Raw genomic sequence first — 19,036 nt, 5'->3', positions numbered from 1 at the left:
AAGATAGGAGAAGGATCTGATGTCGGGTTCTTATCATTTCTTCCAAACCCGAAAAACCCCCCTGCTTGAATTAATAAATTAATCAAGATCATATCAATAAAATATGAACTCTGGTGATCTATAGATTTTATAGTCACTAAATGAGCAACTACAAGTGTTTGTGCCATGCCGAAGTCACTGATTCCCCTTCAAGTTTTGAGGCTTTGAGCATCACCTGAAAGCTTCAAACATTGTGTCATGATCAGTGGACTAATTGCAGGGCCTGTGGCATAACATGTTTTTGGCATACTAGCACATATAAAACCTTAAAATGCCAATAAATAGCATGATGGTCCCTTATATGGTGACTATGATAAGAAAAACTATGCCATTACCTTACCTTATCAAAATTTAACTGCCCTTTTCATTTCTATTTCCGGTTCGTAATTTTATCACTATTGAATAGCTAATTGATGGGAAGGCAGTGAGTTATTTGCAATTTTTTTATAGTTCGTTTTTATTTTATTTCTATTTCTATTTTATGTAGTTCAATAGCGTTATTAATTTGCAAATGAGGGATAATTTCTGGGGGCTTTTCTAATTTTCCAAAAAAGAAAAAATTAACATGATTGAGCTTAACTTTCTTTTTCTTTATTTTAAGAAACTTAATCTTTCTTTCCATATCATTAAATATCGTTATAGGGAAATGACAGAACTAGACAATTTTTTTATTCTTATTTCCTTTAATAAATTGTCTAGTTATGTCATTTCCTTTTTATTTTTGTTTCCTTTAATAAATTGTCTAGTTCCGTCCTTTCTTTAATGGGATGGAAAGAAAGAATAAGTGAAAAATTAATTAACTAATTACAGTAAGATTAGATCCTAAAAAATAAAAAAATAAAAAAAAAAAAAAAACTATTTATAGTCTATTATTGTGGGAATAGTTGGTTAGTCCACAGTTTACAGTGCAAGATTGGCCCAACTTACGAATTGAGGATGTTCTAGGGACCGATATCATTGGGATCCAATAGTAAGAAAAATATCGGCCCACAGTACGAGTCAGGACCATGTCCATCTATATGTAATTGGCGTGTATTGTTCCAGAATCAACACACAAGTCTCCAAGCACATAGCCTTTTGTGACTAGAGTGGAGTGGAAACAATCTAAGGGGGCGAAAGCAAGGGCAAGCGAGAAGATGATCATTCCAGTACGTTGCTTCACTTGCGGGAAGGTAATTTAGATTTGAATAATCAATTAATGTTACTCTTGGTTTCTGATGGATGTTCTTTGTTTCTGATGGATGTTCTTGGTTTCAAAAATATTTTTATAGTTAATTTTAGGTCATTGGAAACAAATGGGACACTTATCTTGATCTTCTTCAAGCTGATTACACTGAAGGGTGAGTAAAACTATATAGTCTACTTATTGTTGATTGTTAAATTCAAACCCTATAAATATTATGTTTGTGTTTCAGTGGGCCGTCCCAGCTTTGTGATTTTGTTTCTTCGTGTCCGATATATTTGGTTTTTTTTGTGTTAATTTTGGTTAAATTCACCAGAATCTTTTCTGGGACGAAGAATTTGCATTGTGCACTCCACTTTTTGAGCTTGACTATTGTTATGAATATTCATTTTCGGTATGTTTTTTTATCTTCTGTGAACGGTTGGTGCAGATTTAGTTAAAGTATTTATGTTCTTGTTTGTGTTGCAAGCGTGTGAGGTCAAACTTCATTGTGCTATACCCTTCTTATATACAGAGTGTAGGGTCTGTTTTGTTTTTCTTATTCATTTGATGGAGATGATCGTGGAATCAATCCCTTGAACCAATCCAACCATTGATCAGAATTTTTTTTTTTTTTGTCCAATCATGTAATATGCTGGTCCGATACAAGTTGAGACTTTAGGCCAAAACATTAAACCAAGCATATATATATATATAATATTCATACATATCATATTAATTAGCTTCCAGCCTTTTATGCTGTAGTTAATCTCAATTTAATATTTATTCTTCTTGCTTTTCAAGATGAAAATTACTAATTAACGTTTTATATTCAAGTTTTGCTAACATATAGTTTTAATGGTAATCCACTTCATCTTTCTTCTTTTTTTCTTTCTTTTTTTTTCTTTTTTTTTTTTTGTTTTGATAAGTAAGATTTCATTAAAGAGCCTCCAAAAGGGGGATGCGGCCCAGAACAACTGCACTTATAGCCTCAAAGATTAATCCACTTATCAGTGAAATTGAGCAAAGAAATGTTACATGGTTCCTGCTGCAGAAGTGCTACAAGATGCTTAGGGTCTGCTTGATTCAGTTTTCTAAAACAGTTCCCAAGAACTCCAAAAACTGTTTTCAGAAAACTATGAAAGACATGTATCTAAAAAAGATCATTTTTTCTATGGAGTTTTCAGTAACTGTCAACAAAACAGATTTTTGAATGGTTTTCTGATTTTCAGTTCTCATAAAAGAGAAAACTGTTCTAAAACAAAAACCAGGCAGACCCTTAATAGCTAGCTGAATTCTGATAGAAATGGTAGAAAATTGAATAATATAAGGATGAAAACTACCATTTGATGGATGTGAAATTTTGTTAGACAAAGTGTAATAAAAAGTTTTTTTGATTTACAGAGTTTCAACTTTGTCGTTTTGAGACTATTATCTTGACGAACACATTCTCAAAAGTTTCCCAGTGTTTGGAGATTTCAATCAGAAATAATGGCTGAAGATTTAAACAAGTTCATATTTTTAACTAGTAATTGTGTGCATTAAATTAGACAATTCAGTTTTATACTCTCTGACATTAAGGTAAAGAATATGGTTTTTTTTTTTTTTTTTTTTTTTTTTTTTTTTTTTTGTGTCATTGGAGATACTAAAATTAGTTCATTGTAGGGAGCTAGGTCATTGCATATGCGGGTGAAAATTTGGTTAAAGAATTGGATTCCTCTCTTATTTGAACTAACTTCGGATTTTGTTGCAGCTCTGGAGAAATCGGAGGGCACCTAAGGAGGACTATGGAGTTGCAAGAATGAATTTTGTTAGTGTGAAAGCATGGTTTTTGTGTTTGTTCAGTTTTTAATGAATTACATTTCATGGAATTCATGTTTGGAATAGAATGAAGCAACAAATATTTGGGAAGACAAAACGGGCATCTGCTTTTAACACGTCTGTTCATAGTTCCCGTTTTTGTTTATGAATTGTTTGTTTGTGTATGAAATCTATCAACTAGATCTAATGCCAGTAGAGGTCCGGGTTCTATGACAGGAAAGGTTATATTCTCATTCTGTTAGACGTAGAACCAGGAAAGGCTATATATTTTTCATTGTGTTATGATTGTGTTTTCATGGCCTATAAAAAAATAATTAATCCATGCATGCATGGATTGACAAAAAGTTGGAAACTCTTATCTGTGAGCCACTTACTAGTCTTCTTCTTCATACTTCATACTAGATATATTGCCTGTCATAAAAAATGAAAATGGATGATGTTGGTGCTTTACGGTTTACCAAGAATATATATAAATTGAGCATTCATATTGAGGCCCAGACAAGTTCATTAACTATCACAAAATTGTGGTAAGGAAATGTGAATGTCTGTCTTATCAGATCTCATTCAATATTATATATATATATATAAATTCTTTTTTGAATGCTCAATTGAATGATTGTTAATTGATTATCCTCGCTCTGCTAGCTACTTAATACGTGTGATTATCTCTCTAGCTCCAGCTCATGCAATACAATTTTACAATTTGTCCATATAAAATACTCCGTAATCAAATTGGAAGTATATTTATGTTGCAATTAATAGTATATTGTTCTTATTAGCAAATTTTAGAAGATAATAATGCAACCTCAAATTGGCAACTTGAGAGAAATTTATTCAAGTCATGAAAGGTTGTAAGACTTGGTTTAAGCTAACTTTAACTATTATTGGGTGAATCAAATGGATCCAAACCATTCATGTACAGTTTGGATTGGTTCAATATAGGTAGTTTCATTGGTTCAAATTCAGTTCCAGCAAAAATTGGAGTAACTAGGATTAGTTCGTTTATCCTTTAAACTGAACTAAATCAAACCATGCGCACCCTATTGCATGTTTTTTTTGTCTTAAAAAAGAAAATAATTAGTCACCAAGTCAAGAACCAAGTCAACTTTTTTACTCATTACTGGAGAGCATTTTTTCTCTTATTCTACATAGATTTAGATGGAAAGTGAAAGGGGTATAAATTGGTGGGTATGCAACACTACCCGACAGCTTAAACATTTGGATAAATGGGTGCACTTTTCTATAGTATTTCGGTTATAAAAATAAAAAGTAAATAATGATAATAATACCTAAAAATAATGATAAGTAACCCAAAAATCAGATGTGTATTGGACTATTTTATATGAGTGAGATGACATCATTCAATATGATGATATCATCATGCATGTCGGCATTCATTACTCAAATAAACTTGGACAAAGAGCATAAAATTTAGAGAAAATGAAATTACAGGACATCAAATAAAAGCATACAACTTATAAAGAAACAGCTGCAATTGACAATTGTTGTATATAAAGAATTGGCATGAACAACTTTATTTTCATCTGCTCTGATCATGACATCAATAGGACCCCCAAGCTGGATTTCCTGTTCTCATTGCAGGAAGGGACAGAGTGGCATCTACATTTGACTCGAACCAGCCAAGCTTCTCCATGAGTTCCTTGATTAGATAGCCTACCGCATAAGAAACTCCTGAGGCCAAAATGGCATTACAGACATTGGACAGTACAGTCTTTGTGCAAGGCTTGGGAAGCTTTCGGACTTAAGCCTTTCCAAATGCTAGTATAACCATGCATAAAATAGAAGCCGCTGCAACTGCCACGAGCTTTAGGTCTTTGTTGTCACTCTTCCAAAATGAGAAGGCATATGTTACAGGAGGGATTAAGCCGAAAACTAGAAACGATAGCAGAGCAACTATGGCATGAAGTGAGCACTTTCCTCCCAGTAGTTCTTCGTACTGATCATTTTCGAGTTCCAGAAGCTGCAAGGTTACAAATGAGTTAACAGATCCAAGAAAATAATTATAATTGCAAGAAGGGTAAAATAATAAGAAAAAAGGGGTCTGAAATAAATGATTAATGAAGATCCTTTCTCATTTTTGGGAGAGTTTACATAGCTTGTTCATTTTATGTTATGCATACAAATATGTGACATGGGATACTCAATCCATAACTGTAGTGTTATCCCCTTTAATTAATCAGCAACATCAAGTACCTAAATTTGCCAAGATTCATTTTTCCTTTTTATAGCAAAGCTAAATGTAGATTTTTCATAATCACATGTACAATATCAACCAGAGTTTTCAAAAATCACATCTCATTATATATATATATGTATAGAATGCAGCCTTTTATGTAACATGGTCCTTTTATAGATATATTTCCAACTGCAAGTACATCTTCCTTAAGAAGTGAAAACTACACTCACTACTGGTAGCCTGTTTGTGTTGCTCAGAGTGCACGCGCACACACAGAGCAATGTTGACATGGAATCTTACTCACTTTTTGACCAATGATGAAAAGTCCACCAATCAGATTTGCCAATCCCAAAGCTACAATGTTCACTGCAACCACTCAAGAAAAAAATCTCTAAGCAAAATGTTGAGTAATTCATGAAATCAAAGGACAGTTATATACTGACCTTTCCCTACATTCAACACTAAATGAAACTTAGTACCTACCAAAAACTAAATCCAACTATTATATACTGATCTTTTCTACAGTGTCGTAGACAGCGAAAGAAAACAGAAGTTCTGAACACTTACATGTGGTAGCATCAGCAGCCGCGGCAGATGACACAACACTCAGGCTTGCAATTGATTCCACTAAACCGCCATAGACAATGCTTTTCAGGATATCCAATGTTTTAGAACCTTTTGTTTCACTTCCAGTTATCTGTTCTGTTGGATCAGGAATAGGGCATGTGATTGTTGGATCATCTGCAATATTATGTTTTAGAACAACTGTCTGAGATCTCAAATATATGTTAAGAAAGTCGATCATAGGCATGATGCATTAGAATAAATGGCAAATGTTTTTAATAAGAAAATTATACAAAGTAACATTAACAGAAGCCCTTAACCATTAACCATCAACATGAATCTCATCTGAAAATTGTAACTAATTTATACATGATAATCTTAGTAGCGCTTTGGAACTTCAATCAATTGGCATTATAAACCAATGAAATTAATATTGAGTCCGAGTCTCAGGACTAAATTTCACATTGAATTGGACTGTGTTTATATATATATATATATATGTATATATGATTTAAAAGGCTAATCCACTTCTGATTCCTAAGTAGTAATCAACACCAGAAATGCCCTATTGTCAAATATAAGACTTAAATGGTAATTGGAAGAGAATAGCACGAGTAGACACGGTTAGCAGGATTTGCAGAGAGATTATAGTTTACATACCTTTAGGCTGTTTGGCGTCATCATTCTTCGTATCTTCAATTTTACTCTGTGGCTTTGTGAGAGGTTCGGCCCCTTTCATGGGTTTTTCATCTGCATAAGTTCCAATTTTCTATTCAGTGTGTCACAATTTCCTAAAAGAAATTCTTACTAATGTTAGTGAAAGCTGCTAATGTTTAATTTCAATTCATTTTTAAAATATCCCTTTTTTTGGAATGCATCTCCAAAAAACGATTTCTTAACATTTCTCCCTTGAAAGACTAAAACTCAATGACTTCAGAGTTTTTAAACTGTATTTTCTGTTTAATTGCATCACCTGGTTCCCCTACAACGTCGATTCTGTGATCCCGAGGTGGCACAGGTCCTTGAACTCCATTATTGCATATTGTTTGGCCACTTTGATCAGGCTGTGCTGCATTCAAGATAAGAGATGGATCTGATGCCGGGTTCTTATTTTTTCTTCCAAACCCAAAAATTCCCCCTGCTTGAATTAAGAAACTAATTAAGATCATAACAGTAGTGTGACCTCTGATGCTCTATAGATTTAGTAAAGAACTGAGGAACTAGAAGTGTTTTTGCCACACCAATATAATCTGATAGAAGGATTTATTCCAATTCCTTAAGCTTTATCACCCTATGCCTCCCTTCACATTTATAGATAGCAAAACTTTTTATACTTGTGGTAACTTGAACAGTGCAAGTCCTAGTCTTTGAACACCCAATGATTTCTTGGAGTTTAAACATGGGAAGTTAGAACTCATTTTTACCGGAAAATCCACCAAAATAAATTCATTTCTTTTACAAGATCTGTGTTATATGAAAATTGAGCAGAAAAAACAAACGGAGAAGAGTGAGCTGGTCTACATTGAAGATGTCAGATGCTATGATAAACATTAAACAGTAATTGTTGCTGCCAATAACAGCCAGGAAAATACCAAATCTTATTATGACAGGTTTTGATTTTAAATTTTCTCATTCTAAGTAAATGAAGCTTCCCCTTAAAAGTTTTGAGGATTTGAGAATCACCTGAAAGCTTCAAACTTTGTGTCATGATCAGTGGACTAATAGCGGAGCTAGTGGCATTACAAGTTTTTGTCCTACTAGCACACCTAATTAATTAAACCTTAAAATGCCCACAAATAAAGCATCGTGGTCCCTTATATAGTGACAGAATGATGATAAAAGTCGAAAACTATGCCATTACATTACCTTATTAATTTGATACTCACTCCTTGTTCAGTTACAACAAAGATGTAAAATAAAATGCAGTATATAGTATAGATAACCATGAATGTATTACTCAAATCATTATATGACTAATCATTGCTCAGAAGTAATATCAAACTGCACAGCGGATGAAGATGAAGGGAACAAAGAGTAAACTATCGGCAGGACTGCAATGAAATTTTACCTTCAGGAATGAATATAGTGAAGCATGATAAGCATCCCACTGCACACTCACGACGTTTCTTTCTACGAAGAATAACCTTGGTAATGGAAGAATTACAATTAGGACAATACAATGCATGTGTGTCCATATCCTCTACTGTCCTCTCGAATTCCAATTCTATCACTACCTCTTCACTCTCTTCATTTTCTCTTGTTCGTTTACCTACAAGCTTAAACTGTGCATCTAAGGCATATGAAATTTCACCCTTCAGATTTTCTCTTTGACGGTTGATGTCATTGCTTAAAATCTTTCCATTGCCCTGATCTGTAAAATTCAACTCAGAAAGGGAACATTCAAAAGTAGCATTTTTTATTCCAGAAATTCCAGTAGTTATTGTTTCAGTACCTGCAACAATGCACTAAATATTAAGATAGAAAATTGTTGTGCTTAATTTGAATGCACAGTTACAAATAGACACATATTAATCCACCCAAAGAAATACAAAAAAAAATCTGAAACATTTGCTAGTTAGCAAGAAGGAAACTGGTTAATTGTCAACTAATTTTTATGTATATAGCTGGTTTTCTAAATCAGGCCCATAAAGCTTTGGAGCATAACATATATAAGCAGTCAATAATAACATAAATTGAATGAAAAACCAGCAATCATTTATCTTCATCTAATATATATATATACATATATATATATATATATATATACATATACACACACATATCCAGTTTCCTAGATAAATTGAATAATTATTTAACCGAAAATAAAGCATATAATAAGGGATTGTCACCTTGACAGCAGAAATTTTGAGTCTTCTAATCTGCTCTTACTGCCATTAGAATATCAAAATGTGATAAATCAAGGATATCCAAAAGTAAGAATTTCCTAAATATGATCGGTCCAAGGACTTGCAATTCAGCCGCAACATTTTCCACATTCTTTCATTCGCAAATAAGGTCAAAAGCCCAAATAAAGGCAGCATCCCCAGCTGAACATTGATACAGCCAAGCAAGTACAGGACAAGCCAACCATGCAAGCTATTATCAAAGCATAGCCAACAACATGAAGGCCAGCAAGTATAAACAGAATTAAAATCAATAGTGAGATCAAGTATGAGATCAATATCCACGCAAAGCAGAATCTGAAGTCTAAGTGTGGTAAGGTATTTGAGACTATGAGAATGGGACCGTCATTTTCGTCATTTTGCATGAGTTGTCTGCAGAAGCTATTTGAAGGAAACTTAAAATGGCAAGCAAGGAAATTAAAACAACTTGACACTTAGTACAATGCATAAGGAAACAAATAGTTGAGAGTGGTTAGTACCAGTGTGATATATTTACCTCTATTGTTGTCATGGTAAACACTCTCTCCCAACCTTCCCTTGTCCTCTCCATCTTCTTTAGTAGTATTGTTTTGATGCTGAGGCCGCCTTCTTTGCAAAGCCACTTCCACTTCCACCTCCACCTCCTCCTGTTGTTCCATTACTTCCATTTCCCAGAAGCACAAAAGGCTCACCTGCTTTTCCTTCTACTAAGAGAGCTGCAATGCTTCTATAGCTCATCTTTAGCACTCATACTCTTCTTATATAGCCACATTTAGGTCAATGATTAATATGAACAAATATATATAATATTATATATAATATTATATAATATTATATAATATTATATATAGCCACATAAATATATATTATATATTAATATTATATATTTATATTATGACTGAGATGAAAGAATGCAAGCTACAACTTTTCATCTATGAACAAACAGAACATGAAGCTTGCATGGGACCTTTTTTTACAACAAAAGATAGAAAATTAATCATAAAACTAACACATTTCACCGTTCACTTTTATTCATGAATCAAAATGCCCTTCAGCCCTTATCCATGAAATACTAAAACGCCCTTTGCAAAGCTTCTTGGTGAAGGGTATTTTGGTCCATAAATAAAAATGAACAGTGAAATGCGTTGTGTAATTAGTTTTGGTCTTTTGTCAAGTCTTTTAAATATTTGATAAAAATTGTTAGTTTTGTAATATTTGCTCCAAAAGTAGTTGAATTTGAAACTTTCCCTCTTATAAATTCATCTCATTAGCGCAGAAATAGTGGATTGTCCATGTGAGTTTTCTGATTAATAACTAATACTATTTTTTTTTTCCTTCCTTGACTTCAGAAATGCAGGTCAAGGTCAACTTAGTTTGCTGATCATGACTTCATAAAGAATACAAAATTAATCATGGTACTTAAAACAATTTATAATATTAATTAAGATCTTATAATCCAATCAGACATTCACATTTCTTTACAACAATTTTCCTATATAATTACTGACCTTGTATGGGGCTCAATATGATTAGTCAATGCTTGTTAATTATCCTTTCTTTGTTACTTAATATGACATGTGATCTCCTCTCTCCAGCTCATGCAATCCTTACAATGTGCCTATTATAAACGAGACAAAAAAATATATTAATAGTAATGATATATTGAGCAGTGGTGTGTTGTGTTGAGAGGGTACACAACCTTAAATTTTGTTAGTTAGTTAGTTTTTTTTTTTTTTCAAGTACTCACACACACTTAATTTTTTCAGACTATTTGGTTGTGGTAATTGAACTTCCAATGATACACCAGTGATGGTAAAACTTTGCAGTACACAAATCACAATTCAATGAGTTTCATTTTTGTCCAAATAATATGCCAAAGGCTATATCTGTCTCTTGGCTTACTGATATAGAACCAGAAGAGAAGTTACAGGACGATAGATATATGATGCATTCTAAACAATAGTCTAGCCTCATGCAGAGGCAAGACTGCATATGTCTAACACTTCCCTAACTAAGCAGTGACAAAAACCTCGTGCATTGTGCTATAGTGCTAGTTCTATTTCACTTGGAAAATAACCAACCATTATGATAAATCTTTTTATTGGATAATTAATAGTCTACAAATATGTAGGACTCTTAAAAAATAGATCAACAAAACTATGATGTGAAAACAATGTCAATGACAGTAGCTGGTTTACCCTTCAAATTCAACAATCAACTTGAAGAATTGAACATTATTCCAAATAATTATTAAGACCAAATAATTATTGGGTCCTCCACACTGCCTCCTAGTTCAGAAGACCAAGGAAGAGCAAAGTGAAAAAAACATACAACTTATAAACAAACAGCTGCAACTGCAAGCCTACAAGTGACAATTATTAATTAACAAGTGCCATGAGCAACTTTGTTTTTCAGGTCTGATCATGACATCAATAGGACCTCCAAGATGGATTTCCTGATCTCATATCAGGAAAGGACAGAGTGACATCTACACTTGACTCGAACCAGCCAAGCTTCTCCATGAGTGTCTTGATTAGATCACCTACCGCGTAAGAAACTCCTAAGACTAAAACGGCATTATAGACATAGTACAGTATAGTCTTGATGTAGTACTTGGGAGGTCTTCGAATGTGAGCCTTTCCAAATGCTAGTATAGTGATGCACAGAAGAGAAGCGGCTATAACTGCCACTAGCTTTAGGTCCTTATTGTCTGTAATGACCCAAATCGGGGGTCTGGATCGCTAACCGAGTCCTTAACCAAACCCGAACACAAACTAGGGGTAAAATGGTCATTTTACAATGTAAGAGGATAATCCATCCTTAAACTTATCAAATGAGGTTTAAAACAATCATTCTTAATCATACCCTGACACTCGGTGAGGTTCTACAGTCATCGGTTATGATTTCCCAAAAGTATCCTTACTCGGTTCAAGGGAAATTCCGATATTATTCTACTAAAACAGCCATAACTCTCAACATGAAGGGAATTTGAAGATGAGATTAGTCTCATTAGAAAGCTAACACAAAATCCTTGAAAATGGACTCAAGAATGATCCTATTTGGATTCAGACTGAATAAGTTATGACCGTCCGAAATTACGTAATCAAAGCTGATAAAACTGTGAAGGGCAAAAAGCCCACCGGAGGGCTGGAATTGGTTCCCAAACTTGGTACCTATTCCACATGGACAGAATGCCCAAACATGAACCAAAGTATCCCTTAAACCAGTTCCCGGATGAGGTACCGGTTCCCCAAGTCCAGAACCTGAAAAAAAATGCCCAGAAAAGCCTAAGGTTGAACATTTGTACACTTAGGTACCCCATTGTCCCATAGTGACCTTAATCCAAGTCCAAAACCTGTCCTAACACAATGCAAAATAATGCTCTACATGCCATGGTCACTTACATCAACAAGTTAATGGAATGCGACATCAGTTTTCCCATTCAACTAAAAATTAATACAAAGTCTTTACACTTTTGTCCCAAATTAACATTAAAATGGAGTATAAGCACCTAGTTATATTACAAAGCCATACCATACAACTTAATACATTTTGATGAGCGCTGAAAAGTGCGCATTTAAACCCCTTAAGCTTGAACATTCTAGAACCTTTATTTATCTTATTTTTCCGTTTTAAACTAATTTCTTGTTATTTCCCTTTTTAGGTCAATAAAGTTAAAACGAGCTAAAAATGGCTTTTTAATGCCTTTTTGGAGTCAAACTAAGTCTTTGTGAGAATTTGGAGCAAAAGGAGGCTAATGTTGAAAAACTGCCAAGTTGGATAGATCTGAGAAAAGTTGGATTGATCGAACCAACTTTGATCAATCGAACTTTTCTCTGATCGATTGAACTGTTCGTGAAAGTTATTAAAAAGCAGATCTGAATCTCATTTCGACCCAACTTGGGCAGAGCTTGTAAGGGAAGATTCTAGGGCCGAGTTCTCACATATTTGGGCTCTCAGAGCCTTGTATATAAGAGGGATTCAACCATTTTTGTAGAGAGATTGATATATTTCATTGTAATTTCTATATTTTCATTACTTTCTCTCTCTAGAAAATTAGAGATTAGGGTTAGAGGAGAAGAGAGAAGTGGAAGCACATCTCAAGAACACATCTCTAGATTCACTTACTCTTTCTCTCTCTAGAGTTTCAAAGAAGAAGAAGAAGAAGATGGAGCCATGTTTGGAGCTTACCCTTGAAGGTTTCATGACCACATCCACCTCCTCCACGATTGGCTAGATCTACACTTAGGGCTTGGATAAGCCCTAAGTCTTGTGTAATCTAAACCCTTGTATTTCTATTTTTGGGAATTTATATATATATTGTTGTGATTAGTGTTCTAACCTTGTGAATTTAATGAATCTTGGTATATATGTAATGACCCTAAACTAATACCATTTAAAAAAAAAAAAATTAGCATAACCTCCCCTAAAAAGGGGATTACAACCACCTGCTCAAATTAAAAAAACGTAATGGCCCTTCCTGGCCTTTCAAAACACTTCAAACCTGTCTCAACACATAATACAATTAATATACTCCAACATCCCATCCATCCGTTCATTATACCTCAACATGGCTCATCTCATGGTGGAACATCTACATACCGTTTAATCCAAATTATCATAATTACACCCCCAAAATATAGTTACAATAACAAGAGTTCACAAATCTCTATACCAAATATAACAAACTAAGATTTTACAAAAATATGGGACTTAAAACAAAAATAGCAAAAAGAAGTTTTCTAATTCAAATTAGGCCTGTGGTGAAAAGTCATCCGCCACTTCTTTCCCGTTTCCTAAAAAAAAATTATTAAATAATAGGGTGAGCATAAAGCTCAATAGGTAGCACTTAAGACACGCATCTTGTGTCCTTGTGAATCCATACAAAGAATGGATCAATAGGAATGGGGATCATACAAGGTCGGGATAATACAACATTCCAACCAACTAAAGTACAAACAATGCAATGCCATGGAATGCAAAATGCATGCCGATGTCGCTCCCCTTTTTTATTTCCAAAACCATCACTTTCAAATTGTTAATATAACCCGCCCTTTGGTGACCCCGCAGCGACACGAGAGTAGGATTGGCTAGTATCCCTAACCCTTGGTACCCCTGCGGCGTTATTATGGGGCCCAGCTAGCTCAACCACACTAGGGCGACTCCCTAGTCCCCTCTAGGCTATATTAACACTCAGGCCCTTTGGTACCCCCATGGCGACCGGGTTTTCACAAAGCCATTTCATCAAATCACTTTCCCAAAATTCCCCCTTTTTGTTTCAAAACAAATTCTCCCATTTCATGCCCAATGTAAGTGCATGAGTGAATCAATATCATGAATATATTCATCATTTCACAACTAACTCAATTTAAGTAAATTTCTTAAGAAATATATACAATAATACATCTAGCATAATGAACATATTTTAATCATCACAAAAGGCAAGTTTTCCACATAAAACATTTAATACAAGTTCTCACATAGCCACATACACATGTTATAACTACTTTAAACTACAACTAGCATAAATAAGCATGTCTTGCAACAATTTAAAAGATGTAATTCACATAGGAGTAAGAAAATTGTGGATTAAGAGCCCCTACCTCTAGATTGAGCAAAACCCTTGAAATGGGTCTCTAAATTTCGAAATCCAATGAGGGCACCAAAGCTGAAATTTCTAGTACTAGTGCGTAGAGCTCATCGTGCTCTTCGTTTTGCCTCAAATGGCACTTAAATCCACCAAGTATTGAGTGATATACCCTCATTCAAAGATTGAAAGAGAAAAGAAAAAGAAAAAGCACAACAAGAGAGTGAGACAGAGATTCAGCGGGGAGAGAGAATGAGGGTTGGAAATGTGGTCTCTAGACCACTCTTGATATAGTGGTGGGTCCCACCACTTTTAAATTTCTTTTCCCTTTTCATTTTCTTCCATTTTACACCTCACACATATAAATGCACCACATACAAATACCACTTAATCCACATAAATTAAAATGCACAAAGTGCAATGGACCCAACTAAAAACCCGTACACAAAACGTGAAAAGACCGAAATACCCTTGCATCAACGAATTACCGGAAAAATGAAAAATGTAGAAAATTGGAAACGTCACAATCTACCCTCCTTAAAGAGATTTCGTCCTCGAAATCTACCCTCCTTAAGAAAAAGGTCCACAGCCACAAATCTCTAAAAATACCTCACAAAACCCCGAGATTATAAACCCACCGACATTACTACCTTTGACTTGGATGTCACCAATACCACCACAGAAACTAATGCAGTTACCCAACTCTCACCACGTCACAACACAAGACCGACCGGGCTATACGCCTGACTCATACTGGACATCAGTCCATTCAACACTGCCACGAAAGGCTCCTGGCCCAAAAGATAAATGGTCACCAAATTACCAATTAAGACGACATCCAACCACAACTCATCCTCTAAAGAACACACACCAAACCACAAACAAGGAATCCCGTCCATCTCTCAATCCATTTCAACTCTAGTCCATACGTCTCTGACAGACCAAACACTTACTATCCAAGAAGGAGCTACACCACCACATAACCGTACCAACAAATACTAATCATACTTATACAACAATCATTACACTTAACAACTTCAACATGATCAAACAATGAGTCCTCCAATAACTACATATACATTTATCACCAAATCAATAGGCATACTATCCTGCACCCAAGGCATAATTTCTCGAAACAAGATCTTTAATAATCAATGATTATACCACTAACCCGTTATCAAACACCCAATACCACCAAACACCTTTCATCACTCAAGATAAATCATGTAAGTCTACATTGTCACGCCCACACAATGTACAGTACCATACTCTCATAATCATTAACAAGTCGGAACGATCATTAACCTTTGACCCGACATCGTGCCAAAGAAGGATTGATTCAAGAGAAATGGTTGGCCAGACCATTCTCATCCTCAATCCGATCTCGACACAGACATCGTCCCTGTCCTCAGGTCTAAACCTCAAACACAATCTCACACAGTCTACAAAGCTACCACAAGATCTACTTTCTAATCAATCCATCGTTTTACATAACCTTAAAAATTATACAGTTATACACCTACTCTCAAAATTTTAATCTTAACACAATCACATAACCATAATAAACATGACAATGCAGCACCAATGTCCCAATCACCAACCAACATCAACTTTCTCTAATTTTCTCATAATACCTATACCAGCTAAACAACTCCATAACATCATCCAATCCAATTCTAACCTCGTCAAAATATACAATGCAACTATCTCATACCTAAGGTCTAAAACCCAAGATCAATCATTCCTATTATTCCCAATGGAATTCCATAATCATTCTCTAACTACATAACATTCAACAATTCCAACACATGTCCTCAAGACACTACTAGAATCAATCACTTCTAAAAACATCCAAATACATGAGTCACATCACATCACCCAATTATCCTCAAACTGCGATTCACGACACATTTCCTAGCCATCACCGCTAGTACCAATAACGGAAACACAATCCCTAATCCGTAACCCGTGCCTCATATCCTACCAGTCAAAACCATTCTTAAAACAAACACTACAAAGCTAAAGGCTATACCTCCCTCTGTGGAAGTAAGTCGACCCCCTTCAATCAGAACCTCAATCGTCAAATTCTAACAGCGCAACACCTACTCACAAATCCGTCCGTCCACAGACGCGCACAACTCCTAAGCATAGACAAGACCCACAACAACGACGTCCTTTCCAAGACTAGAACAAATGGAAGGGTAATAAACCCCACTCTCACAAGAGACCAACAACTCGTACCTTAATGAACCAGACATCCTATCATATATTACTCACTAGTCATCCAACCATGAGCACCCATTCTCACCTGAGATGAACTGAACTCCTTAAACCCAAGGAGAAGAACCAACTTGGAACGCATACGGAACCACGAGCACTAATCTAAGCGACCTCGCCCATTACCGGACCGTCGTCCTACACAATTAACACAAAAACCTCATACACATTTCTCTGCAACACTATGCTAACCAAAACTAATTAGATAAAAGCACCAATGCCCTTAACATACTAACACTAAGAACCATCACTGTACATTGGACACCGTGTCCGCTCCCATCGAAAAACTGTTACTCCAAATGACAACCTTTAAGTCAAAAAAAATAACATTTTACCACCCATTCCACCTTCGTTCTCCTAGATGTCACTACCTCGAATACCGTACACTCAAGACTCGTAACCTCAATCACGACTGTCCATTGACTCCTCAAAAGAAAAAGATGCCTATCCGGCAACACCGCTCTCGTTGGCTCTAAGGACTAAGCCGTCCACAATCGCTTCAACTGGCACACACTTCCCATCATTTACCTAACAACATACAACAACACTCACGATCTCTAATCCATCTTCGGATCATACCAAAAACCATCGTTCTCATCAGCATTAAACATCACACCATGATATCATAACACTTCCATTGTCACTTATTCCAACAACTGTTCAAACCTATTATCCCATCAGACCATCAAGTCACTTCAAAATGATCTTTCCTCGAACATCCTTAAGATAATATCATCATAAACAAAGAACAAGCATAGCTCTCACTGCTCCCCATAACAACCACTATTTACCACTAGAAAAGAACATTCACATGGCAATGCCTTGCCAACAAATCCTCAAACAAAAATGAACATAATAATCCAAAATGCTTAACACCCAACTGTCTTCTCAAAACTATCAATAATGCGATCAATCACTACTATCTTCCTGAATACTGGGATCACCCCTAAACTAACTTATTCTCCAATACAGGAACCTCAAGTACTAACACCCCCATGATCATCCTTCCCAAAACAACTACACCACTCTAATCCCTTGGCACCAACAAGCCTCTACTAACCAACCGCTCATTCAAGAGTGATACTAACCTAACATGAAACACACACTACTCGTGATGCCCAACACTATAGGCAACAACCCGTCACAAGAAAAGAATCATACATGGCACACTACAGAAACAGTCCCTAAGAGGAAAACAAACACTACACTATATGGTCAATCACATAAACTATAGCAGACGACGACTATAAAACAATGGTCTCTCATTAGTATCTAATTGGACCTTCAAGTTACACTTACAACTAACCTATCCCACCAAACAAAAGGGTATACTACTCTTACACCCCCAACACTATCATTACCCAGCCAAACGGTACAATTACTATCCAACACAATGGAATGTCCACATCGATTTCATCTGAGTTGTGTGCCCGTAGCTCGCTCAGTGTGGTAGCCCTCTGGTGCCACCTGCATATGCTCACACATACCCGCCCACAAGGCCACAAAACAAATAAATCAAAAAGAACAGGCCACCAAGCCCAAGAGGTCACTCCTCATCCTGGCTCAACACAATCTGTGACCAATACTCTATGATCACCAAACAACATCACACTTAGTTTCTGCCTTCGTCACTGAAAATCATAACAAAAGGTGCAACCTACTCATCCCGTCACTAACTCAAGATCAACCTCAAATTTTATTTCCAAACAGTAATCTAAGGGACAACTCTCAACCTTACCATTAGTGAACTTCTAAATAAAAATCCAAATACAAAACCTTACTCAACCCATACAGCACTAGAACCTCACAAGTCATACACTACATGCCACCTCACGTCCATTGACATCTAATCAACTTTACTTACACAAAATGATTTCATGACTCTTACACCATACCCTACTAATCCATCACCCCAAAAGTCCACTCACCACACCGAGGAAACACAACATAAATTCTCGCCCGTGCAAGAAAATAAGGACTTCTGTCCCAGATAACACCTAAGATCAAACCTCTTCACCAGTGCCAGTCTCTAGAAAAAAAAAAAAAAAAAAAAAAAAAAAAAAAAAAAAAAAGAAACTCCTAGTGGAACAACGCATTCAAATCAAACCAGACCCAGAAGATTGTGCTATTCACATCACCCTTGCTCCCAATACTGATACCTACCCCGTTCATAGGTGATAACTCACAGAATTAATACAACACAGAAGTGCGCAAACTTAACGATTACATGTTGAACCCATAACACTTACTCATGGATCATTTAAGTCAGTACTACACACATATAACATAAAAACATGTAATCATGTAAGCAAATAAGCAAGTACCCAGGTAAGCATGCTTTTCAAAACCATATACACGTAAGCAACTAAGCAAGTAAGTGTACTTCTCAAAACAATAAACACTTTAACATGCAACAAATCCGAATCATCTCAAGTCCTACTTAGGTCAACCTTACCCGTCGTCTTAAGGTTTTCGAACCATTACTCTGATACCATTTTGTAATGACC

At 35.6% G+C, this 19,036-nt stretch overlaps 1 protein-coding gene and 1 long non-coding RNA gene across 14 annotated transcripts in view; one reads left to right on the top strand and one right to left on the bottom strand.

Moving 5' to 3' along the window:
• Nucleotides 1–1,069: 1,069 nt before the first annotated feature.
• On the top strand, nucleotides 1,070–3,380 carry LOC132306660 (uncharacterized). Its single transcript, XR_009482067.1, has 3 exons — nucleotides 1,070–1,211; nucleotides 1,311–1,379; nucleotides 2,955–3,380. It is a non-coding gene; the product is annotated as an uncharacterized LOC132306660 (long non-coding RNA).
• A 978-nt stretch (nucleotides 3,381–4,358) lies between these two features.
• Nucleotides 4,359–19,036, bottom strand: part of LOC132306658 (membrane protein of ER body-like protein) — a 41,173-nt gene continuing 26,495 nt past the window's right edge. For 3 of the 13 annotated variants that reach the window (XM_059804133.1, XM_059804137.1, XM_059804135.1), the window contains 8 exons: nucleotides 10,174–13,461; nucleotides 9,183–9,392; nucleotides 7,852–8,235; nucleotides 6,757–6,921; nucleotides 6,444–6,533; nucleotides 5,787–5,960; nucleotides 5,524–5,585; nucleotides 4,359–5,003 (listed from right to left, as the gene is read on the bottom strand). In XM_059804133.1, coding sequence (XP_059660116.1) covers nucleotides 4,785–5,003; nucleotides 5,524–5,585; nucleotides 5,787–5,960; nucleotides 6,444–6,533; nucleotides 6,757–6,921; nucleotides 7,852–8,235; nucleotides 9,183–9,333 — 1,245 coding nt within the window. In that variant the 5' untranslated portion in view covers nucleotides 9,334–9,392; nucleotides 10,174–13,461 and the 3' untranslated portion in view covers nucleotides 4,359–4,784. Of the gene's footprint in view, nucleotides 5,004–5,449; nucleotides 5,586–5,786; nucleotides 5,961–6,443; nucleotides 6,534–6,756; nucleotides 6,922–7,851; nucleotides 8,236–9,182; nucleotides 9,420–10,173; nucleotides 13,462–19,036 lie in introns of those variants that run through there. The other 10 variants (XM_059804136.1, XM_059804139.1, XM_059804138.1 and 7 more) reach the window with 8 other exon arrangements.

The sequence above is a fragment of the Cornus florida genome, unplaced genomic scaffold (assembly GCF_030987335.1).
Source record: "Cornus florida cultivar Cherokee Brave unplaced genomic scaffold, ASM3098733v1 CherokeeBrave_3.0.0_Hap2_Chr05, whole genome shotgun sequence".
In the NCBI taxonomy this organism is placed as follows: Eukaryota; Viridiplantae; Streptophyta; class Magnoliopsida; order Cornales; family Cornaceae; genus Cornus; species Cornus florida.
This window is presented reverse-complemented; position numbering and strand designations above follow the sequence as displayed.